The sequence below is a fragment of the Electrophorus electricus genome, chromosome 9, assembly GCF_013358815.1.
Source record: "Electrophorus electricus isolate fEleEle1 chromosome 9, fEleEle1.pri, whole genome shotgun sequence".
In the NCBI taxonomy this organism is placed as follows: domain Eukaryota; kingdom Metazoa; phylum Chordata; class Actinopteri; order Gymnotiformes; family Gymnotidae; genus Electrophorus; species Electrophorus electricus.
The window spans coordinates 18,073,278-18,096,530 of NC_049543.1; the positions used below are offsets into that span (position 1 = coordinate 18,073,278).

The following is a 23,253-nucleotide window of genomic DNA, read 5'->3' on the forward strand; positions in this document are numbered from 1 at the left end:
CTGAACAAACGTTAATAACAAGCATTGATTTATATGCAGGTAGACCATTAAAAAGAGAGAAATAAATTAAAGTGTGATTAAAAAGTTATTGCATTGTTGTAGTGTAATGTAGACTGTGAATTAATGTTTCATTTAATTTTCAAGTTTCCACCAATAATTTTGCTTTAATTACTTTATACTTTGTAGTAGTAGTTTGATGCTAGAAAATACACTTGTGTTAGTCTAGATTATGAGAAGTAGACTGATGACTGTGTGAGCGTCTTTTAAAACTTCAGTCTTCACTGAAGAGAACCTGAAAATTAAAAGAACAGTATTACTAATAGGTCTGCTTTTATGGATGTAACTGGGTGATTCCCCATCTCTTTGAGCCTGTGTGTGAGCATGGGTGTGTGTGTTACCTCTGGTGTTTAGTGTCTTGCTGCGGCGGCGGGGGGGACTAATGTCAAAATGAAAGGATGACACAGGAGTCTGCAACACTTTCTCCAGCTTGGACTGCTCCTCACTGTCCTACACACACACACACACACACATACACACACACACACACACACACACACACACACACACACACACACACACAAAAACACCCTCTGAATTTTGGCTACTGCATTTAATCTATTTAAAAATTTTGTTCAGTTTTGATACTTGTCACAAAAAACCACAATACCTCATGTCCCTCCTTCTTACCTGACATGGGTTTTGTAGAGTCTGGTCTTTGCCACTGGGAGTGGAAACGTCTCGACTTCTCTCCATTTTCATCTCTCGTTCTTTTTCACGCTCTTGCTCCCTCCCTCTCTGCTGGAGGATGGTGTGGCGGATGGCCCTGTACTCCAGAGCAAAGTCACTAACAGTCTTGCAGAACATACCTGCATCTGTTTCCCTCACTACAGAGCGTGAGTAGCCCAGGTACAACAGAAATGAGTGGAACCTCATGTAGGGAGAGACAGAAAGTGACAGAGTTTGAGTTATTATTACCTTTAAATATGATTAATTAGTATTATTGTTATTAGAACTAAATATGATTATTACCTTTTTCAAATTATATTTTCAGTGCTTTCATAATATTGTACCACATATACTTATGCCAATAAAGCTATCTTGAATTCAAATGAATTGAATTGAGTGTTGTGTTGTAATTTTTGATGACTAATCTTAATTATTGCTAATTTGATTCCTTTAGCAGTACTAACCACTTTCACACAAGCATTGTTTCCTATGGGACCTGGTGATGGTTAAGTCTTTCATTAGCTACCTATTGATGACTCTTCGATGGATGGCTCGGAGCATCTTCAGCCTCTCATCACACTCTTTCATGAAAACTGGCAGTCTTTGGCGGAGGGACCCCTCTGTCCTACTCGTCCTCTCTTCACCTTCTCCTCTTCCTGCACTTCCTCCATTCTTCCTCTCATCATCCTTCTGTAGCAGGTGAAGCTGCTCCCAGGATGCTTTGCAAAGGGCCTCCAACTGTGAGAGGTTAACCTGAACCTGAGAGTAGTCACACTGGCAGAGAAAAGGATTCTGCTTATTGATACTGAGGAGTAATGCTGTTCATTCCATTTAAGGCTGTGCTTCTGACAGAGCTGGGTAAAAGCTTTTGGAAGTTGCTCTGGATAAGAGCATCTGCTAAATGCCAAAAATATAAATGTAAGATAATTTGGCATTCTAATACCACCAAAGGTGCTTTTATAAATTAGATACAAATTCATTTCCTCACTATAAAAATACAGTACATTTAGGACATTTTCATGCATTTCTTTGCTATATTTTTTTATTAGTTTATTTGTCTCCCAATATATTAATATCCATTTATTAATTAAGAAAGTCTTTCCCCAGCACAAGTCTACTGATGTGTTAATCTGGAAATGTGAAGGCCAATGCAATGGCATTCTTTTGAAATGCTCAGGAGCGATGAACAATTAGTGCGTGCTTGCGCTTGTGGCATAAATTTACACATACAGTTTACATACACAGTACCTTACTGGCTCGGGTGACAGCTGTAATGTCGGAGTACAGGTCTGAGGATTGAGGGTAAAACTGAAGCAATAACACACACACGTGGTGCAGCAGGGGCTGCCGGCTATGCGTGTCCCTCACTTGAGAGAGCTTTTCCAGGTAACTCAGCTCAAAACCTCGAGCCTGATGAGGCAGGGCACACAAAGACCACAAGCAGTTAGAGGGGGAGAAGGAGGGGCTTTCATGCAAATTGAGAAAGAATAGCACTGTGTGTGTGTGATTCGGTGGTACAAGAGTTTATTACATGAGTTTTCTGATGGCGTCTATTGATTGTTAGTTTACAGAAAGGACAAGTATTTCAGATAACTATTTAAAAAACTAACCTTGCATCCATTTAGAAAGTTGCCAATGGCAAGCACTGTTGCAAGAATGCACCGGAATGTCTGATTGGCTGCTAGCTGTTCCATTGCAAGTTTCAGATGAAAGAGAGGCTCAGCAATTTCCTGTTCGCACAAGCAAATCATTAAGCCATGCAGCACAAAAACAAACATTGTTACAAACCACTAATTGAGAACAAAATTCGGTAACCTAACATTCTATATTTCAGGCTTTATTTTTTAGGTCTGTGATAATTGGAAGCAAGTTCCATTTTGCATCACATGTGCTTAACATTACAACAATATATTATTTAAAAATGGTCAAATGAGATCAAATCAGAACTGGGAGAGGTAGCGGACTTCTTTGCCATTTGAAATGTTAGTTTTAAATTTAGGCCTGTGCCAACTAGAAACTACATTTTGTATGTTCTATTTATTAGCAAAATACAATACTAAAATGCAAATATGCACTTATTCATCTCTCTTTGCTTCTCACCCTCTCCAGCATATCATAGTCCAATGCAAAGGCCCAGAGTTCAAGCCTGGGTCTCAGGTAAGAGATATTGCTCAGGATGAGAAGACATTGCTCAGCAGGGGCTAGAGGAGAGTGTGGGGCTTGCATTTTGGCCTCCTTAATCAAATGCAGCTCCTCTTCAGAGGGGACCAGAGACTGAAGCCTCTAAATGACAATATGTTGAGATATAAAGTAAATGTTACCATCTTCCATAATGTGCTTCATAGAAGCAATCACAATGGAATTCAGTGGCTTGCCAACATTTGCCAATGTGTCAACATTTGCAACTAAGTTGCATATTCTTAGCTATTAATTCTCTGTCTTTGCATCTAGTAAAATAGTAGATCTATGTCAAGTCTTGCTTGTGAATAAAGAAACTCTTATAATTGTAGAGGTGGAGTTCTGACAGAGAAGACTGATTACTGATGAATTCAGACAGTAAGGCTTTCGGTATCCACCTGCACATCCTCCCTGTCCAGTACTGTAGAGTCCATGTTGTATATGGCTGGTGGGAGCAGGTGGGGAGGTGGCAGACTGATCAGGGCTATAGTAATGATGTTACTGCGCTTCACACCCAACACAGTCACAGATGGCTGTTTCTGCTACAGACAGAGAAATAATTGTCATAGGGTAATTGGCTGGTAACTGGTAATATTTAGTGAACAATTATTGAGGCCATACTGCTAATAATGAATAGAACAGTTGGCATTATGGAAAGGAGATCATGCTAAATAATCTACATTAACCTAAATAGTAACCTTTTCTTACAACACATTATTTTAATGGCATTAGGAAGTTAGTAAAAACTGAGTAAAATGTGATGTGATTGCTCTTACCCGTTTTCCAGCCATAAGACCACAGAGGGCCTTGTTGCTGCTGCTTTTAGTCTCAAACAGATACTCCAGTCTGTTGGTGTCTAAACTCACTGGTTCCAAACAAGCCCAAATAGACAGAGGACCAAAGCGACTTACTCTGGGCAGGGGCTGCAAACTCAACAGCTCCCTCCAGTGGAGCCTCAAAGTTTGATGGCCTGACTCTGGAGGCCTGGATGGAAGAAGAGGTGGAGCCATAGGTGGGACTGGTGGAGGTGTTGGAGGATCCAACTTCTGTCCTGCATTTTGACTGGATACGGAATTGCTTTGGGAATGGTCATCATCAGCAATTCCCAGGTCAAGATCCTCTTCATCCCAGAGGTCTGAGAAATCTAGAGTGTTTAGCCGAAGATGGGGGGTGTGGTTTATGAAGGAAGCCCAGGACTGGTTTAGAGGGGAGAATTCCGATTGTTTCATTGACTCTTCTTGTCAAGATTTATCAAATATAAATCTATTCACACCTATTTTTGTTCGAATTTTTTAACCATTCAGTTGATACAGATGTAAACATCTGGCTTCTCAACTTTACAATATAATCCTTTCAGGTTACTACAATCTTTTCAGCATAACAAGAAAATCTCATACTCATCATTCTCAGTTGACTCCAGTTTGCACAAGATACAATGTTCAGATGCTTCTTATCCATACAAAACCTTCAATCCTAACTTTAGCTCAATCCAAAGATCAAATGGTATTCTGCTTCTCTTTGCAAACCAACCTTAACTATTTCCACATGACTCTATTTTCAATCCAAGTTGATAGACCCAAAACCACAAATTGTTCCAACAGGATCTTGGTCAGAACATGATGTTACAAACAAATTATTATTCCTCTGAATGTGCCAACTTGTTCTGATAACATTGTTATTAGTCCTTTTTACAATACCTTTATTAAAAAAATTCCTTGGTCACAATCTTCTCATGCAGTGTTATTTCAGAAAGGTTCTCCGGATTGCTTCTTGGCTTGTCAAGGTTCTTATTGCCTTTAAATGTCAGACACCAGAGTCTGTGAGAGAGAAGGGACACTTGGTCTCCCACTATAAAGTATGTGTCTAATGTTTCAAATGGCTGTTCAAGTCACAAATGTGTATGTATATCAGTGTGTGTTTATTTTAGCTGCACCCTTTTCCTTAATTTCCTTATCACACCAACATCTCCTGTTTATATGGCTGCCTGAGTATACAAACTGCACTATCTTAGTCCGTTGATCTCCACCCTCCCCTCCGCAAACATACCATGATGCCCTCTGTCTCTCTCTTGTGAAAGACATGAACAATTCATATTTGTAATAATGTATCCATCATCCTTCCATCTCTTTTGAAGGGAAGGTTACAGAACATTTGCAGATATTACAAAAATATCTGTTGTATTTGCTGTTTGATATTCAACAATGACATGAAATAGATACACTGAAAACACTTAATTAATAATTTAATTTAATAATTAATAATTTATTAGATTAAAAATAATATGTCCAATATGAATGACCATGCTTAGAGTCTGCCTTGTTTTAATGCTCTCACAGGTTTCCAGAGTTGACTAACTAAACAAAAATGTATACTTTTTGCTAACTTATATGCATACATAAAAATGTTGTGCATGTCTCACAATATAAGAGATGTATGAAGTTCCCTTGGGAACTGGAGCTTCATGATACCCATTACATTCTGGCTGTGCACATGATTTGTTCCTCCACACATGTGGTTGTGTCTAAATTAGGTACCATGCCATGCAGTTTGAGAGTTTGCTCTATGAAGACATCTATACATAAATGTTGTCAATGCTATGTAGGCCTGTAAGAAAAAGCCCATCTGTTGTCTGCAATTAGCCTAACATTGTTTATGGCAATTCCAAGGAGCACTGTCTAACCATATGCCCATATGGTACACTGTGTAACCATATGGCCTGACTAAATAGCTTGACTCAATAGCACTACAATATGCAGCTCTCGCTCAAGTGAAAAACCTGGGACTAAATGTAACATGAAGACATGACCAGTGGCTCAAGTAGCTCATATTAGTTCCTGTATATATGATTTACAAAAAGAATGAAATTAAATGAAAAACAAAACAAAACACTGATTCATCGCACTTCTTTTGAAATCTTGGGTTGATTACATGCTGTATTTTTTTCTGTTATACTACAAAGCAGGCAGTTTTCAATTTGCTGTACTTTAAAAAATGTTTTCGTTCACTTGTAAACCCAGGGGAGGTGATAGGAATTGCTTGTTTGGGTCTGCCCAGTAATTATGTATGATCATGTTCAATTAGCTATGGGCTCCAGTAGGTGGAGAGCCCGGCATCTGTTACAGTCAGAGGTCAAAGGGAAGAGATTAAAGCTGCAGTCAGTAAGATTGAGAAGAGAATGGGTTTATCTTGAAAATGAGTACAGCTACCAGAGAACCCCCCACCCCCACCTGCTGCACTCCATCCCCACCTCTCAAGTCTCCCCCTGCAGAGGAGGCTGCTGTGCACACTGTGAAATTTGACAGTTATGTCAACAAATGAGAAGACATAAGTCTTATAAACCTGACAAATAATCTACTGCAATACCTATGGAGTAACTAATACACTTATTTCAGTGCTTAGATGTTTGTTAGATAACAGAAACTCATGAATAGTGCCAACTAAGCAGTAAAGCACAAGCATTAAAGTATAGAACATTTAGCTGTGAGAGCACAGGCACATATAAATATCAGGAAAAAGATTAAACTGCCTGGGCACTCCACAAATATATTTTCAGCAACAAATAAAATGCTAACCAGTAGTCTTAGCATCGAAACAAGATAATTAGCCTGACTGTAACATCACAGAAACGCTCTATGTAGTGTCTTTATCCATAAGATAACATTTTAGCTTTGTTGGGGATTAAAAAACAAAAAACAAAACAAAACAAAAAACCCCAAAAAACTAAATAAAGCATGTGTAATTAGTCACAGAAATGTGGCAAACTTGGCGTTGGTTTTGAATACTTTCAGGTCTCATAGCTTTTTCTTAGCTACTCTGATGTTTATCCTTATTTTATCTTGGCTCAGTCTAATTCTTTTTTTGTAGCTTGCTTTTCTTCATTTGTCATAATCTGTTTACTTGTCTTTACCATGTTTTTGGCATAGGAAGGATGGGCAGTTTTTTCATTGCTCATCAAAGGCGTTACTAGGATGTCATCTTTGGGTGCGCATATGGACTATATGGGTGGGCAACAGCAAAAATACTGCTTTTTCTAAATAAGGTAGGAAAACAACAGTGTACTAGACACGGTCCTATTGATGGTGGTTATTTATCCGCCAATGCTCTCGCAAAGCTCTTGAAACAGTTCACTGACAGCATGCGTGTACACACTCCGTCAGACAACTCCTCCTGGCTCTGATTGGTTGTTTTGATTTTGTAGTTGTGAATTCTTGCAAATATTAGATGGACTAGCTGGGGCCTAAACAGCCTTTTTTTTCATAGATTATACCAGAGGCCCTCCCATGCCTCTCGTGTTTTACCGTTATAGACTGCAGTCTGTGATCAGAACACAGTGACAGTTTTAGCAAATAAGACAAAAGGTTATTTTTATACAGGTTACCTACTACTGCTTTAAACTTGCACCTATATCACCCTCTTGTTTTAGAGGACTGTGCTATAAAATTTGGAAGCAGCCATATAATCCGTTTTGCTGCATTATAACCTAACCTGAAAACTACTCTACTGTATTCTGAGGTTTTCGACAAATGAGTGAAACTGTCTGTGGTGACATACTTCTAATAAGACAGCCTTTCGGAGTTAATTTAGGATATTTATGTTTTTATTATTATTATTTAACAAAATGTGTTTAAATCGATACTGCACTCTATTCTAGACCCGAGTGCACGATCAACAAGACTGCGACAGTTACCGAGCTTACTTTTGTTGCGCTATTTGAGCATTTGTCTAGTCGACGTAATTTGCTGTTTGCCTTACGCCTGAGCTTTGCGCTACTCCGCATTTCTTTGATTGGTAAAATAGCCAGTCCATATTCTCTCCCCGCCCCATCGACGTGCACGATTCCGTTCCCTGTTTTGGGAATTTTATTTATGGCATGCGCGCTCTCGATGCCGTCGTTGGCACTCGACGTGTGGCTCGCACTATAGCTGACACTGTCGCGGACTACAATGTCAAATATTTTAGGGGCATCGCGAGCTTCCGTTTTCATGCCAAGCACAGAAGATCCGTCGTGATATTTTGTTCATACTGCCTCCACGAATACTCAAAGTGATATTTTTCGGTATACACTGAAGTGATGACATCTTCACAATAAGGTAAGCTAGGGAATGAGTAAATAACCTAGCGTTTAAACTCAAATAAAGAAAGATGATAATGAGCAGTAAATAGAATGGTGTTAAATGATGGGCAATTTCTTGCTTTTCACTTCGTCTCTACGTTCTTATGTTTTTTTTTTGGCTCTAATTGCGTAAGTGAGCATTTACACACGATACAGTTTCTTTAGCTGTTTGTGTGTGGGTAGAATTAGTCAGAAAATAACAGTTGAAGATTTATATACAAAGATAAGCATCAGGAAAGTAGTCACGCAGTGACAATCCGAGCGTCCAAATTACGTAATAAGCGCGCACAGACCAGCTGTTTGCTAATGCGTGGGACAGAGTTGAAGTCATCGCTGGATCATTTGCATTTTCCTCTTTATTAAACTGTCCCACACACTCAGGAATAGAGGTTCGAACAAAAAAGTTAAGGACTTTTTCTCAACTTAAATGTTTACTAAGCCAAATCATAGCTTGGCATTGTATTAGTACTACAACGTTTAAAATATAAATCCTCTTTATGTATATATTGAACATATAGGTCTATGTTAAAGGAAGACAGAGATGAAGGTGATGCGGCGAAGAGATTCAAACGGGCTGTTCACTGAATACTCCGACAATGATTGTGAGGTACAGAGGTGTGTGTGTGCGTGTGCATGTGTGTTTGCTCACACTCGCATGTGTATGGGTATGTGTGGGTGTGCGATTGAGAGAGTGATCAGTTGGTTATGGCTTCTCGACTAGTAATAAGTCAACTAGTATCTGTCTCTCTCTCTCTACAGGATGAAGTCAGTACAGAATCCAGAGAGGCTGTGTGTGAGAATGAGCCCTGCGCCAGTCACTGCAAACAGCACCCACAAGCAGTGAGTGTTTCTCTTACTTGCTATCTGCATAACAAAATATTACCTCTATTCACAAACTCAATGCCAATACATCCAAAGGGGCATAACTAGTAACCCATACACTACTAACACCACACAGTTAATCAAGTCTCCTATTCCATATTTCATCTATAAGTACATATTTTTTATTACCTCTTGTAAAGATCTAGATCTAAACAGTTAAAATAAAAAGCTGCAAAGGTGAAGTTTCTGCTTCATCAGTACACATAATTTACTGGTACAGGAGGATTCTTACTCTAATCACTAGTCAGTGAGAGTCATAATCCAGAACATCTGTCCAGTCATCAAACTGTGTTTGACTCTGGCCCTCCAGTGCTGGAGTTAGGCACCTCTGCTTCACAGCTTACATGAACACCTATAGAAATTGGGAAATGCTTTTAGGTGTTTGTTCCCTGGCCAAAGTCAGTATTTGCTCTTTAACTGCTTGTAGCAGGCCTTGTCAAGGTTGTTCAAAAACCTCTGTCCCTCACTAATATTATTTCTCATAAAAACCGTTATGAATTGAGTAGCGAGACTTCGAATGCTGTTTTTGCTCCTTTATGATTGTGTCATTTATAGCATTAAAACTGGATTACATTGCAGAACAAAAAAAAAAAAGAGTGGCAAATGTATTGAAGTTGCATATGAAATGCAAAAGTTCTGAAAATGTGTTGAAGATCATCACATTCCATATTATACCTCTGGTGGGAAAATGAATAATACTGTTTTGTATTCCTCTATTTCAAAAGTATTAATATAATAATTATGGTAATTGTCTAAAATGCTTCAGTGGCAATCATATATGAAGTCAGAAGTTGTAATTCTTTTCTTGAGGTTCAGGTGACCGTGTAGCTTGCCAGCCCTCATGCTCTTATCTGTCACTGTCACAGGATAACAGCCTGAAGTGTAATGAGTGTGGGAAAAACAGAACAATAATCACCAGATACTCAGAAGGCTATGGCACTGAGGTAGGTAGGTGTATGCCTGTGAGAAAGAGCCATTTAATTCGGAGCAGATCTGCGTAAGAATTGGAGTGTTTGGTGGCTGGTCTCTGTGACTCATGTTGCAGGAGGAGTGTGTCCAGTCTGATGCTCAAGGAGAGAGTGATGCAGATGCAGATATAGAGGACACAGACAGCAGGTATCTGGTAAACACATGATAGGCCTCTTGCTTGAATCTCCAGATATCTGCACAATGCACACAGAATCACAGAGATGCAGTAATACTAAAATTCTTTAGCACAAGTGGTTAAAGTTTTTTCAATTGCAGGCAAAACTCTTCATGGGGTTGAAGATGTTTTTTATGCCTTCTATAATGTCCATGTGATGTAGCCAGGCTGCACGAGCTGAGAGTTAATTAACATTAGAATGACAGAGACAGTCATATTGGCCATTTTGAAATTTAAAGATGAGCTTTGACAAAGTAAACCACCCATGTCTATTGATTATATTTTACCTTGGCAGTACAAAAATGACAACACAAAAATATCCTCTTGTAGACATTATCTGAGCTTAATTTTTGCTTCAGTAAATGGTCATTTACAACTGTGAGTGTAAAAGGTTTAGCGATATCATGTTCTCATGTTATTTTATCGATTAATTTAATATACATAACCATTAAAAGAAAATACAAATTGTGATTTAGGCTATGTATAGCTTGACAGGGTAACTAGTAACTCCAGATATCCATATTCTACCCTAAGGACTGTTTGACTCATTTTTATAGCAGTAGCTCTCCTAGATACAGGATGAATTTGCAGAATTGTAACATTTTACCCTCAGATAAAAATCATGTCTGAAAATTAGGTACAAATGTTTCTATATAAAGAGAAGGCATATTTATTGCACCTGGAGTACACTGATGAAGAGCTGAAGCAGTTAGTACAGAAAGTTTTCAGACCCTTATAAGTTTTCCACATTTTGGTATATTTCAGACTTACCTTAATCTGTATTTAGCTCATTGTTTTCTTATAAATCTACACAAAACATTCCACAATAACAAAGTCTTTGGAATTTGACCCTATTCAGACCCTTTGGAGTGATGCTTGTAGTTGAGCTCTGGTGCATCCTGAAACAAATGGACTGACATTTGTAATGCTGCTTTGTGACAACATCTGACTTGACTTGAAATGACTTGACTTGAAGTGCTTCTACAACTGGAACTAAGTGAATTAATTAGACATAACTAGGAAAGGCACAGACACCTGTAAGGTCTCACAGTTGATGGTGACTGTCAGATTGAAAACTAAGCCATAAGGTCAAGAAAATTTTTGGTAGACCTGTAAGACAGGATTTCGTCAAGGCACAGATCTGGGGAAGGATACATTAAAATGTCTGCAGCAGTGAACCTGTCTAAGAGCATGTTAACTTCAGTCATTCTCAAATGGGAGATGTTTGGAAGCACCAACAGCCTTCTTAGAACTGTATGCCCAGCCAACCTGAGAAATCAGAGATGATGGGCCTTTGGTTGGATAGGTTACCAAGAACCCTATGATCATTATAAAAGTGATTCAGAGATTCTTTTTGGAAAGAAAACCGTCACTGCAGGACAGAAGGCAGCACTTCAGTGAACAGGTGATAATGGTAGAGCAGCCAAATGGAAGAAATTATTCAGTAAAACGTATAGTAGAGTCTCCTTGGAGTTTGCCAAAAGGAACTTGAACAACTCTCTAACCATTAGAAGCAAGACCCTTTGGTCGGATGAAAGGAAGACTGAAACAGTTGGTCACATTTTTTGGCAGCATGTATAGAAGAAACAAGGAAATTAGCATCAACTCATTAATACCATATCTACAGTCTACCTACAGTGAACCTACAGTGAAACACTGAACCTACAGTTAACCTACAGTGAAAGCATCTTTCAAGAGACCTGAAAAAGACTGGGAAATAATACTCCCTAACAAACCTGGCTGAGCTTAATCTGTCAAAAAATGGGAGACACTTCCTTAAGAAAGTGCCATGTTTATAAGATAATTCCCAAGAAGACTTGAGGCTGTCGGTGCTTTAACAACATACCAAATATTCCAGTTTTCAATTTTTAATACATTTATAAAAAATTCCAGAAATATTCATAAAATACACTTGTATTAAAATTAATTTAAAGTTTAATTTAAATTAAATGTAAAGTTTTTGCTTTGTCATTAAGGGGTATTGTGATGAAACAATGTTATTAAGCTAAAGGACCTTTAAGATAATTTTTGGTCCTGGCCAGCTGATAGCAAAGTCCAAATATTGATACGAGATGTATCAGCTATAATGGTTTATGCATGTTTGTTATCTTATTGCCATTTCATAATTTCAATCAGAAAATGATTCCATAATCTTACAATAATTTCCTGAACTAACGCCTTTCATGATATGCATATGTCACATATACTGATAACAGTGTTCACTTGAAGCATTGCATTGGTCCAGACTGCAGGATGTGGGTTCTCTTCAGCGAATCAGCTTGCGTAAGCGAAAGCGTCAGCGAATAGCACGGCAGGACACCACAGAGAGTGAGGATGATGGAGGATGGTGCCAGAGGACTCACCGCTGGAGTCTGAGGCTGAGCCCCCACCGTCCACACAATAGAACCATCCTAGAGGTGCTCAAATACATATACATGTATTTTCACTCAAATGCAGCACTGATATTTATGATAGGTTTCTCCTTTAGGTTTCCAGTATTGAAAATACTTCAGAGTTCAACAGAGGAATCTGCAATGATGGACTATAGCTTACAATTTCCTGTAATATGTATGGAACGGTTAGGTACAGCTATAGAGAAGATGTACATAATAAAGTGATCACTCAGTGTACAACAATTAATCCTCCCTTCTTTCTTTCTGGTATACTTGGTCGTTTGTCATTAGGAGAGCATTTCTCAGGTAAGGCCACTGGTGATTTCTCGATGTAATGCAGTAGAACCTCTGGCTGCCTCGAGCAACGAACCCCAAAGAGGAAAACAGTCACTTCAAGAGTGGCCTTTCACATTCTCCCTCCCTCTTTTCTTCTTCCTCATCATCCTCCCTCTCTCCATATCTATCATAATTGTGTTCTTTGTATTACCCCTCTCACTTACTAATACCTGACTCCATCTTCAACTGATTCCTTGTGCAAATCATTTTTAAATAATTTTTTGTTGATACATATGTTATTGTAAGTGTTATTAGAACTTATTACGTTATAATCAATCTTAGAATGAAAGTCTTGTAACAGCTCATTTGAATTGTCAACACAGTGTCTTTGATTGATACATGTTAGATAGTGGATAACAGTTATATTAGTTATTTTAATTCTTTTGTAAGAGCTAAAATCATCCTTTAGGGTTCTTTAAAGTCTAATAGATTTTGTCCTTTTTATTAGACAGAATGCTGTAATTCAATTTTCTTTTTATTCCTCTAAATCTGGTAAAATTTGGTAACCTAATTGTCATTCTGTTGGTTTGAGGACTTTCATTTTTTTTGTCTGTCCCTGCCTTTAACAAATCAACCTATGCAATGTACAGGCAACAATCTTGCAGTTGCACAAAATACATATGTGGGTTTTTCTGTTTCCATCTTCTCCTTTTCATTCCGGTGAATGCATGTCTGATATAGCACTGAAGTTTTTACTGCAGGTCAGTTGGCTTCCAAATGTTTTTTGAATGTGATTAATGGTAAAATTGATCACTTTTCAACTGATTTTTCTGTGAAAGTCGATATTGACAGTTAAGGTTACATAAGCTTACATGAAAAGCACAATGTCATTATTATTATTATAAATTTATAATTTCTTCTTTGATTTGTCACTACTTCAGTCTGTAATAGTCCAAAGTTTGCTCATTCACAATGTGCATTATGCTTAATTTTCCTTTGTGATTCTATAGTTTCACTAGCCATGAACTTTCTTTCTCATTGTCACCACCTGTACCCTTCTGAAGCTTTAACATGAATGTTGGTATGTTTGTGAAGTATTTTGGGTCTAGATTTTAATAGAATTAAAAATAAAGTTTGACAACATGACTGAATGGTTTTATTTTGGAAAATCTTACACAGACCTTTTATCTGAAGTATTTTAGCAATTTTAGCATTTTTTCATTTTTTATTTTATTTTTGTGCTATAAAAATCTGATATGGCCCCTACTGTTGGTTTCCACCGGTCAGTTGCATACCAAAATTGATAAATATAAAATTTAGTACAAGAGTGTTTTATCATTTTCTCTATGCATAAAGAATGCTATTTATTGTAGAAAAAAATATGAGTGCCACATACCCAACACAACTGCTGACAGATAATAAAAAAGACAGTGTTGATGAGATGAAAACATGCTCAGTGATTATGGGACTGGAACTCTCAGGGACTGAAGATTAATGAGTCCTCTCCTAGTCAATGTAAATTATTTGTAATTTGTAGTAAAAAAGAACAAGGTAAAGGCTGGTCCATGGAGTTCCTAGTTTCTGTTATGTAATTTCCATAGCAGCCTGTTTTGTATCGAGCAAAATGTATTCCTCTTCTTAGATAGGTTTGTTAGATTATTTTCCCTTGCAGAAATGAACTTGGGTGTGTTTAAATATCCTTTCAAAGCCGATGCCAAAAAAGTGAAAAAGGGTAAAGTATTGGTCATATGGTGAGAACAATCAGCACCTTATTACATTAGACATGCACATGTTCTCATCAAAGTAACTAAATTTATGCATTAATAGATGATCAATACAAGAGGTAAACTGGTGTCTGGTGTCGACCAAAGCAGGATGGTCCCCGCCCTTTGAGTCTTGGCGCCTTTCAAGGTCTTGTCTTCATGCTCTAGGGAGTTTTTTTTGCCACTGTCACCCTTGGCTTGCTCACTGGGGGCTTGGACTCAGACATGTGTAAAGCTGCCTTATGACAACAGCTGTTGTAAAAAGTGCTATATAAATTTGACTTACATTTTTGCCAAAATGACCTCATGACCTTATTACCACATGCATGTCTTCATCAGAACAGGCAAAGAACCTGACACTGATGTGAGTATAAAACATTATATTGAGGTGACGTTACACCTGGTTATCCATATCAGGGAGACCAGGGGAGATCTTTCTCCCCTCTCATCTTCATATCCTTGCCAATGGCCTTCTGGCATTTCAGCTTGGTTTCCTTTCCAAGGCCGGCTGTCCCATTTGCCCTTCTTGTATGTATGACTCGAAGCACTGTGGGTTTTCCATCTGTTGTCTAGCATGTTGTGTCTCTCCAAACAGAGATAGATTCTCAAAGAAGACACATTAGCCTTGTGCATTACCACCAGCCAAGACTGAGACTGTGTTTGTGGGTTTGTAACTGAAACATATTTTGGAAAGTAGGTCAAACAAAGGTTGTCTATAAAGAATAGCTCAAATCTAATTTATCAACAAACAACATGTCTATTTATCATTTTCATCTCAATTACAAGTATAAGTATATACTATATATATATATAGTATATGAATATATACATTATTACTTTCAATGATCCAATTATAAACTATGAACAAAATTTGAAAATGTATTTGAACATATCAAATATACATGGTTCTAAAACTACCTTTGACCACAACTGAAGGTTATCCTCATCTAAAATTACAACTACACTGTCATCACAGACACATCACACACTTTGTTTATAAAATAAAAAGGTCTCATCATGTTTTGCAGCTATTCAGCATGTTCTGCACAACAACAAACTTCAGCTAAATTTAAATAAAATTTCACACTCTGCCTATAAACAGCTTTGCTGTTGTCTAATGCTTGACCCAGATACTATTCTGTGGTTGTGGAGGAGCTACTTGATACCTCCTGACTTGGTAAGAATCTAATGCCTGGCGTTGTCACATGCTTGTCAGCTTATCCTATGCTGATTTGTCAGCTTCTTGGGAAATGGACAGGGGGAGCATTGAAAGAAGGGGAAAAGAACAAAGAAAAAGAAGGCAGTTAAGGGGTAATGAAAGTAAATGGGCAAACGTCAATGACACAGAGGATGAAAACCACTCTGGGACAGAGGATGGAAAGATAAAGGGACCTCCAGAGCAACTGCAGGGAATTGAGCACCAAAATGATAAGAGTGCTGATTCAAATGTTGCACTTTTTTCTATGAGGAGTGATGACAGTGAAGATGAAATTTACAGTGACAGTTTTTCTGTTTCTTCTCCCAATGAGGATGACAAGAACAGCAATGTTACTTCTTCTGCTGACAGTTGTGCTGGCAGAGGTAATCAAAGTGGGGGCGCTCTTTTCCTGTCCTCGACCAAATTGGATGATGACAAGGAGGATACTGACAAGGGCCTGCAACATAATGTTGCTAGGGCTGGAAGTAACAAGACCCCCAAATTCCATACGTTTAGTCATCTCATAGACATAAATGGTCATAAGGCAGAGACAGATTCTGAAAAAGAGTTGGAAACTGTAGTGAGAAAAAAGTCTTTAGATGATGAGGATGGAGAATATTGCAATGTTGATGATGAAAAAGGTAAGAGTGACAGTAAATCCAGTGAAGAATATGAAGAATATCCAAAAAAGCTTTATTGCCACTCAGCCTACCCAAAGCAGGTCTTCCAGGCTCTAGAGAAAATGAAGCAGTGTTCTTTCCTCACTGATCTCAAACTGATCACTGACAATGGGCTTATTTTCCAAGCTCACTCCCTTGTCCTGGCTGCAGTAAGCTCGGTCATCCAAGAGAGACTTCAGGAGAGGGATGTGGAGAAACCAAAAGAGATGTTTTTGTGTTTGGGTCCAGAAGTATCTGTTTTGGGCCTGTCTGCTGTGCTGGAGTTTGCCTACACTGGGGTCATTAGTGATCTGAATAGAGAATCTTTGCCTGAGACTCAGACTGCTGCTTTCAGCCTGGGAGTTCCCAGGGTGCTGGAGCTCTGTAAAGGAGAAGAGGAGATGAAGAGAAAACAAGATAGACAGCAGATGGAGGATAACAGGAAGACTTCTGCTACAGAGCAGATGAAGGTCAGTCTGCAGTCCGTCAGGCAGCTGTGGGACAATAGAGTGGGTTGTGATGTGAAGCTGGAAGCTGAAGGAAGAAAATTTCATGGTAAGTAGACACAACAAAGTATACTTTTCAAAACAAAATATAATTGTCACGGTTTATATATAACACTAATCCCTGTTTTTCAAGCTCTTATATTTAATGGATACTGCATGGCAAAGATAATATTTTAGAATGTAAAGAAAGCATGGAGGCCTGCCATAGCATTAAGGATTGCATGAGCCAAAACATATCTACCTTATAACAAATAAAAGAACAATTATTTAAGCAGCAATAACCTCTTACTTGTTTTTTGTTGAGTGGGGGCATCCGTGCTTTATTTATATTCAAAGTTTTGTGTTTTGGAGATCCAAACATACCATGTAAGAAGTACAGTGTAGAAGTTCTTTATTTTTCAGTTCTTCAGTCCAAAATAATGGACTTTTCTGTTAAATTGCTTTTCTGTTCATTGCCAGCACATAGGGTCCTACTCACTGCAAGCAGCGACTACTTCTATGCCATGTTCAGGAGTGGTATGAGGGAGAGTCATCAGGTCTCAGTGACCCTACTAATGATTGGGGAGCTTGAGCTTGAAGCCCTACTTTATTTTGCCTACACTGGGGATCTTCTTCTCAACTGGGGCTGTGTGTTTGAGCTCACCAGCGTGGCCCTTCAGTTCCAGTTCCAGCCTGCCCTCTCACTCTGTCTCAGCTTCATGCAAAAAGAAATGGATGGGCACAACTGTCTTGATGTAGCTGCTTTTGCTAAGGCATATGGGATGACAGACTTACAAGAAACTGCAGATGACTTTGTCCTTAGGCACTTTGAGGATGTAGCGACCACTGGTAAGTTTCAGGACCTACCAGTGGAAAAGCTGAAGACATATCTGCAAAGCAATGCTCTTTGCGTTGGATCGGAGTTGGCTGTGTTCAAGGCAGTTGCAACTTGGATTGAGGCCAATCCCAAAAGGAGGGTGAAAGAGGCCAGGGAGCTTATGGCAACTATCCAGTTTCCCCTTATGACCTTCAAGGAATTCAAAGAAGTGAAGGCTATAACCTCATGGCCACAAGTCAGCACCAAAGTCCTCTATGAGTCTCTGTTAGAAGAGTTCTGGTCCAGTACCTTTAATGTCCAGTCAGACTTTAGGACCTACCTTCCTAAAGAGACCTTGGTCCTTGTTGGTGGTGAAAAGATCACAGAAAATTTTGATAAGCGTACTCCATGTAGGGACATATGGTTTAGCAACTCATTCCGTAACTATGTGGGGCTCACAAAGAGGATTGAATGGAGGCTGTTGACAGACTTACCAGAGACACCAAGATTTAGCCACAGTGTTGGAGTGATAATGGGGAAGCTTTATGTAGTTGGAGGACGACATTATTATGGAGAGACTGACACTTTGAAATGCACCTACAGGTAAGAGAGACAAGTTCATATTCAGATTGCTGAAAAGAGATCAGAGAAGTCTGTCAATGTTCTTTCTGGTCTATTTCTCACATTTACTCTTTACTCCAGGTATGACCCAATCCAGAATAGTTGGGAAAGGTTGGCCAATATGCATGAGAGAAGGAGCAGCTTTGCTCTTTTGGTTTTGGATGAAAAAATATATGCTATAGGTGGAGACAGAGACTCAGAGGTTAATGTAGAGAGTGTAGAAGTCTACTGCCCAAATACAAACTTATGGAGGTAAGAATAATAAAGTGTACTAAAATGTTAGTGTTAATAACATTCTTGATTTGCTCTTAATTTGCACAGTTCTGTGATGTACTAAGACAAAATGTTAGCAAGAGATTTAAGGCACTAGGTTGAAACACCTTTTTGTCACTTTCTTTAGACTTGTTCATCCCCTGGACCAGTGCCTAAGTGGCCATGCTGCTAGTGTACTGAATGGAGAGATTTTCATCTCAGGGGGCTTTGACTGCAGATTCCAATGCCTGGTCTCCATGTTGCTGTACCACCCTGACAAAGGCACCATGTGCTTGGCAGACATGTCCCAGAGCCGGGCCCAGCACTGCATGGAAACCTTTCAAGACTACCTTTACGTAGCCGGAGGTGTCTCAGCTGCTGACGGACAATTAGTTGATCAGCTAGCCTGTGAATTCTATGACCCAGTTGGTGACATTTGGGCTGCCATTATGCCCATGTCTGTTCCTCATGTTAGTGCAGCATCTGCAGTGTTAGAGGGAAAGATCTATATCCTTGGTGGCTATTCCCAAAAAGACTATAGTGATACAAAGCTGGTGCATAGGTATGATACTGCAACACAACACTGGGAGACCATGTGTGGAACACCAGGTCCTAACACATATGTAGCAACTTGTGTGCTTTCCATACCTACTCACCTTAGATGAGTAGAGATGAGTAGAGTAGTTACCAGATAATTGTGATCACTGTAACAAATTCCACAAATGAAGACTTGTTTCTTTTTAAACTTTAAAAAAAAACTTGTATATATTTATTTGAATATTTAGGATGCATTAGAAGTTAAGCTTCTTGTATGCTTGCAATAATTCTAAGATATTTATAGTACAAGATTTTGAAATAATAACTCTGACTATGTGCTACAATGACAGCTTCCTTTGAGGGAAAAATAAAGTGTAAGGAATCCCAGGCATCCCATGACATAAACTATAATATGTGAAAAGACAATGTCTCATAAAGCAGAAATTATAACGGATGCATTTGCATGCTGTGAAATCCAGTAAACACAAGATTTTTCTGCAAATGATAATTAATACATTTAACTTTTGAAATAATGGTGACTGATAAAAAAAAAAGATAAGTCATAAAATTGTTATGTCATAAAAAAATGGGTACCTTAAAGGTACCCAAACAACTGGGATTGGGTACCTTTAAGGTAGCTTCAATTAATTTATGTTTTTAGATGTACGACTGTTGCTACTGTGTTGGTATCTTGGACGTTTTGGCATTTTTGCAGTGGTTGCTCCAACAGTAAATGTATGTTGCAATGTATTAAACTGATTTGTGTACTGGTGTGCATAAAGGAAGTTTATTTTAGGGGGATATTTTATGTTCCCAGTAACCCTGGGCATAGTAGTCGATGCAGATTCCAGGGGTGTATTTGCCTCATGCTGGAATCACAAGAGGGCAATGCGGATTGTCTGCATCTGCTGTCTTGTCCTCTGCTAAGATATGGCTTAACTGGTGGCCATTTTGACAAATCATCCTCTGTGGATATCTGGGATAATTCCCCCTGTTCATAAGGTGAATTTGCCCACTGTGTCTTACATTTGTGGCTTCCTATTACTGTTTATATTCATCACATACTATAGCAAATTCTGTCATGCAAGGAAACCAGGAAAGCAGGACATGAATTTGAATGGAGAAGGACTTTAACACACAGGTCCAAAAGAAAGAAAGAAAAAAAACAATGAATATAAAAATGAATATAATAATAATAATAATAATAATTGAATACAGAAAAAACTAAGAAATATACAGACTGTCAAGCAAAATGCAATTAAATGTAATATATGTCTTTATTATTACCATGTGTCCAAATAATTAAATGTGTCTAATTATTGTGTCTTCAATAATTTGTAGCATGGCTAGATACTTATTTACTTATTTTACTTTCCACTTTGGTTAGCATCACAGCACAGATACAAAGCCAATCTCAACATATCCTCCACTGTCCCCTTTATTAAAGGTTTCCAGTGCATAACACAAATTTCACCATGTAACATAGGACAAGGTTCACATGGGAAAGTGTCCCTGACCTCAAAGAACCAAAACTAATTAAAAGTCCTTTTGCGTAGTCCTGGTATGAACAGATCAAATCACAGTGAGACTTCTAAAAGTCTTGGATGTAAAATTAAACGTTTGTTTACAGGTTTCCTGAGCAATTTGGTCTACTTTAAAGTGTAAGTATGTAGTAAAATGCTTGAATCTAGGATACAGACTTCTGTGGATTATTATTTCACACAATAAATCTAATTTCAAAATTAGTAGCATGTCATGCAAGAAGTAAACTGGAACTTCATAACAGCCCCAATAAAGAATTAAAGCACATGGAATACATTGCTCATAGCAGAGTATATATTAGAACTTCCACAGTTAAACCTAGATGTCTTGCACATGCCTCCGTATACATTTCTGTTATCAAATGCAATCATGTATATGTTTATCTATCATTTAAATTATTTAACCATAAAAGAAAGCACAAAACCTTTCAATTAGTAGTCACAATAAGTTGTCTTAAGATTCCAATAAAGAAACTATACACCACACATGTCTTGAGATCTTGGAGAGTCATGACAAACATAAATAGTTACTAAGCGTTGTTCATTTTCACGAGAACTAAATGGGGTAAAGAAGATAACCAGTGAATGTAGAATAGTTATAGCGATAATCCACAAAGATCCAGGACTGAATCCAAAGTCGCATGTGCACCTCTTCCCCAGCGCTCAGTTGCATAACAGCACCATTTGAAACATTGTCATTCTTCTCCCCCGAAGTGTGTTCATATGATGATACAAATCGTGTATTGCCCTTAAAGATGCTCAAACCCATATTGTGTAATGTAAAAGCATAGCCAGAGTATCTGAAGTAGTAGATTCCTTTAACAGGGGCAATGAAAACACCTGGAGAGGTAAGAGTTAGAGGTAGGATGATTAAGAATCAGCAATCCAAATTAGGTGTGTCAAACTCTAGGCATATGGAAACAAAGCACTGGAGCTTAATTTTTTTTAAACTTGTTTTAACCAGTAGAGGGCAGGCTCTTTCAGCTAAGATTGAAGTAGCCAAAATCAAATGCCTAGAACTTTAAAAACATTTTAAATGACCCACATCAACATGGATCCATGTATATGGATTGAGCACATGTATTTCACATGTACATGTATTTTTTACACATCCTGAAAGTAGTTTTTACCTTTTCAGTTGCCACTTTAGAAAGGTTTTGGAGGTTCAAGTTATTCATGAAATAAAATTCTGCTCTACTCTGTATACATAGTCATTGTGTACTCAAAACACATCTTATTGAAATCACCACTGACTTGCTAATTAACCAAAATGTTAAATCAGTTATGTTATAGCACTGAAAGAGTTCAGTGCTCTCTGCACAAGCATAACCTATAACACAAAACAAATGCCTTTCATGTCATATCCTATATTACCCATATAATACAATCTTCAAGACACCACTGACAAGATTAAAGATGGTATGAATACACATTTTGCTACATTGAACTGCTTAAATAATATATAAAACACCTGTTTTGGGGTTGTATGCATCTCCAATATTGGTGAGGACTTTATCAAATATGAGTTTTTTCTCTGAGGTGAATGGCCCCCTGTGTAAGTCCTCTTCTGATGTCATAGAAGCTGTGAATGCCACTTTAGGACTCTCTATAGGAATATCAGCACAATAAAAAGAGATACAATAGGACAGCGGTCACACTCCTGGAGTCCTTCTACACTGCACACATTCTTTTATCATTACATTTTATCATTTCATTGGATACCATTTACTCATCAAGGCCTTGCTAAATTAAGTGCTAAATTAAGTGTTTTCAATTAAGTGTTTTAAATCAGGGAGAACAATCAGTTGTAGCAGTGAAACAGCCAGGAAAGCACAGTTGAAAAAAATGTTCAGTTCAAATCACCATCAATGCAAAGCAAGATCAACACTAAAAGTGACCTTTACCTGTAATCTGTTGCTGAAGGTTTTGCACTAAGGCCTTCTGTTTCACCAGTTCACTTTTTGTAGCATTGAGGTCTGTCAACAGTCCTTCCACCAAAGTCTGAAGCTTCTGAAGATCAGAGATGATATTAACTGTTGGCTTCATGATATCTGCCTCCTGACTTTTACAAATGTATATAAGTGTGAGCTGTATGATCAGAATCAGCCTCATATTCCTGTATTGCTGTCCTAATAAAAACTGCCTGAAAGTAATGATTGCTATTCCTTTTTGTTCAGGTCTGCCAGGTTTTTTTTTTTTTTTTTTTTTTTTTTTACTAAAGGGACACAAAAAAATCCAGGATTTCACAAGTGAACACTTTGACCCAAGTTCTAGTTTTTGTTACACACAATATACATTCTTTGCAGTAAAAAGCTTGGCTGTGTGTTTTCTGAACTATGAACTAATGAACAGTATCACAGCAAACACAACACAGCATCGTCACAAACACCTATCACACACGTCATAGCCCAGACAGAAGATCACAGACAATAAACAAGAGATATTGGTGACAATATATACAAGCAGTAAAAGTCAGTGAATTGTGAAATATTGAGGTAGGGAGTTGGTATGTCTAATTCAAGTAATTTAAATAGTTTAAGCAGTGCATGCACTTGAATAATATTTGAAGTGCAGAGTGTGCTTTTGAATATGGAACATACATAAAAAGTACTACTGGAAAGGATCTGATATAAATGTAGTTTGCAGAGTATTGTCAAGTGCCAGTATA

The 23,253-nt window shown here is 38.1% G+C and overlaps 4 protein-coding genes across 5 annotated transcripts; 2 read left to right on the forward strand and 2 right to left on the reverse strand.

The window, feature by feature from the left end:
* Positions 1-197: 197 nt before the first annotated feature.
* Positions 198-1,316, reverse strand: si:ch211-63p21.2 (FH1/FH2 domain-containing protein 3). The gene is made up of 4 exons (XM_027022855.2): positions 1,253-1,316; positions 688-928; positions 399-507; positions 198-292 (listed from the first exon to the last, which is right to left on the reverse strand). Exons 1-4 carry the CDS (start codon positions 1,312-1,314, stop codon positions 279-281), a joined length of 426 nt encoding a protein of 141 aa, XP_026878656.2. The 5' UTR covers positions 1,315-1,316; the 3' UTR covers positions 198-278.
* A 6,475-nt stretch (positions 1,317-7,791) lies between these two features.
* si:ch211-63p21.1 lies at positions 7,792-13,858 on the forward strand. Of its 2 annotated transcripts, none has more exons than XM_027022845.2 (7): positions 7,792-7,994; positions 8,536-8,624; positions 8,777-8,857; positions 9,766-9,843; positions 9,945-10,015; positions 12,289-12,460; positions 12,532-13,858. In XM_027022845.2, the coding sequence occupies exons 2-7, from the start codon at positions 8,559-8,561 to the stop codon at positions 12,589-12,591; spliced, it is 528 nt and encodes a 175-aa protein (XP_026878646.2). In that variant the 5' UTR covers positions 7,792-7,994; positions 8,536-8,558; the 3' UTR covers positions 12,592-13,858. The 2 variants fall into 2 exon arrangements, with proteins under 2 accessions (XP_026878646.2, XP_026878645.2); XM_027022844.2 differs by having other exon boundaries at positions 12,728-13,858.
* A 1,867-nt stretch (positions 13,859-15,725) lies between these two features.
* LOC113585402 (kelch-like protein 33) lies at positions 15,726-19,172 on the forward strand. Its single transcript, XM_035530055.1, has 4 exons — positions 15,726-16,887; positions 17,298-18,237; positions 18,337-18,507; positions 18,656-19,172. The coding sequence occupies exons 1-4, from the start codon at positions 15,726-15,728 to the stop codon at positions 19,170-19,172; spliced, it is 2,790 nt and encodes a 929-aa protein (XP_035385948.1).
* A 1,882-nt stretch (positions 19,173-21,054) lies between these two features.
* Positions 21,055-22,697, reverse strand: cbln11 (cerebellin 11). Its single transcript, XM_027022857.2, has 3 exons — positions 22,490-22,697; positions 22,057-22,191; positions 21,055-21,425 (listed from the first exon to the last, which is right to left on the reverse strand). Exons 1-3 carry the CDS (start codon positions 22,695-22,697, stop codon positions 21,142-21,144), a joined length of 627 nt encoding a protein of 208 aa, XP_026878658.2. The 3' UTR covers positions 21,055-21,141.
* Positions 22,698-23,253: the final 556 nt, after the last annotated feature.

Coding starts and splice junctions, on each gene's coding strand:
- si:ch211-63p21.1 (XM_027022844.2), top strand. CDS start 8,559: ATGAAGGTGATGCGGCGAAGAGATTCAAACGGGCTGTTCACTGAATAC. Junction 8,625..8,776: donor ACTCCGACAATGATTGTGAG/GTACAGAGGTGT, acceptor CTCTCTCTACAG/GATGAAGTCAGTACAGAATC. Junction 9,844..9,944: donor CAGAAGGCTATGGCACTGAG/GTAGGTAGGTGT, acceptor CTCATGTTGCAG/GAGGAGTGTGTCCAGTCTGA.
- LOC113585402 (XM_035530055.1), top strand. CDS start 15,726: ATGGACAGGGGGAGCATTGAAAGAAGGGGAAAAGAACAAAGAAAAAGA. Junction 16,888..17,297: donor TGAAGGAAGAAAATTTCATG/GTAAGTAGACAC, acceptor GTTCATTGCCAG/CACATAGGGTCCTACTCACT. Junction 18,508..18,655: donor CCAAATACAAACTTATGGAG/GTAAGAATAATA, acceptor CACTTTCTTTAG/ACTTGTTCATCCCCTGGACC.
- cbln11 (XM_027022857.2), bottom strand. CDS start 22,697: ATGAGGCTGATTCTGATCATACAGCTCACACTTATATACATTTGTAAA. Junction 22,192..22,489: donor CCTTCAGCAACAGATTACAG/GTAAAGGTCACT, acceptor ATATTCCTATAG/AGAGTCCTAAAGTGGCATTC. Junction 21,426..22,056: donor TGCATACAACCCCAAAACAG/GTGTTTTATATA, acceptor TTACCTCTCCAG/GTGTTTTCATTGCCCCTGTT.
- si:ch211-63p21.2 (XM_027022855.2), bottom strand. CDS start 1,314: ATGAAAGAGTGTGATGAGAGGCTGAAGATGCTCCGAGCCATCCATCGA. Junction 929..1,252: donor CATCGAAGAGTCATCAATAG/GTAGCTAATGAA, acceptor TCCCTACATGAG/GTTCCACTCATTTCTGTTGT. Junction 508..687: donor CTCTACAAAACCCATGTCAG/GTAAGAAGGAGG, acceptor GTGTGTGTGTAG/GACAGTGAGGAGCAGTCCAA.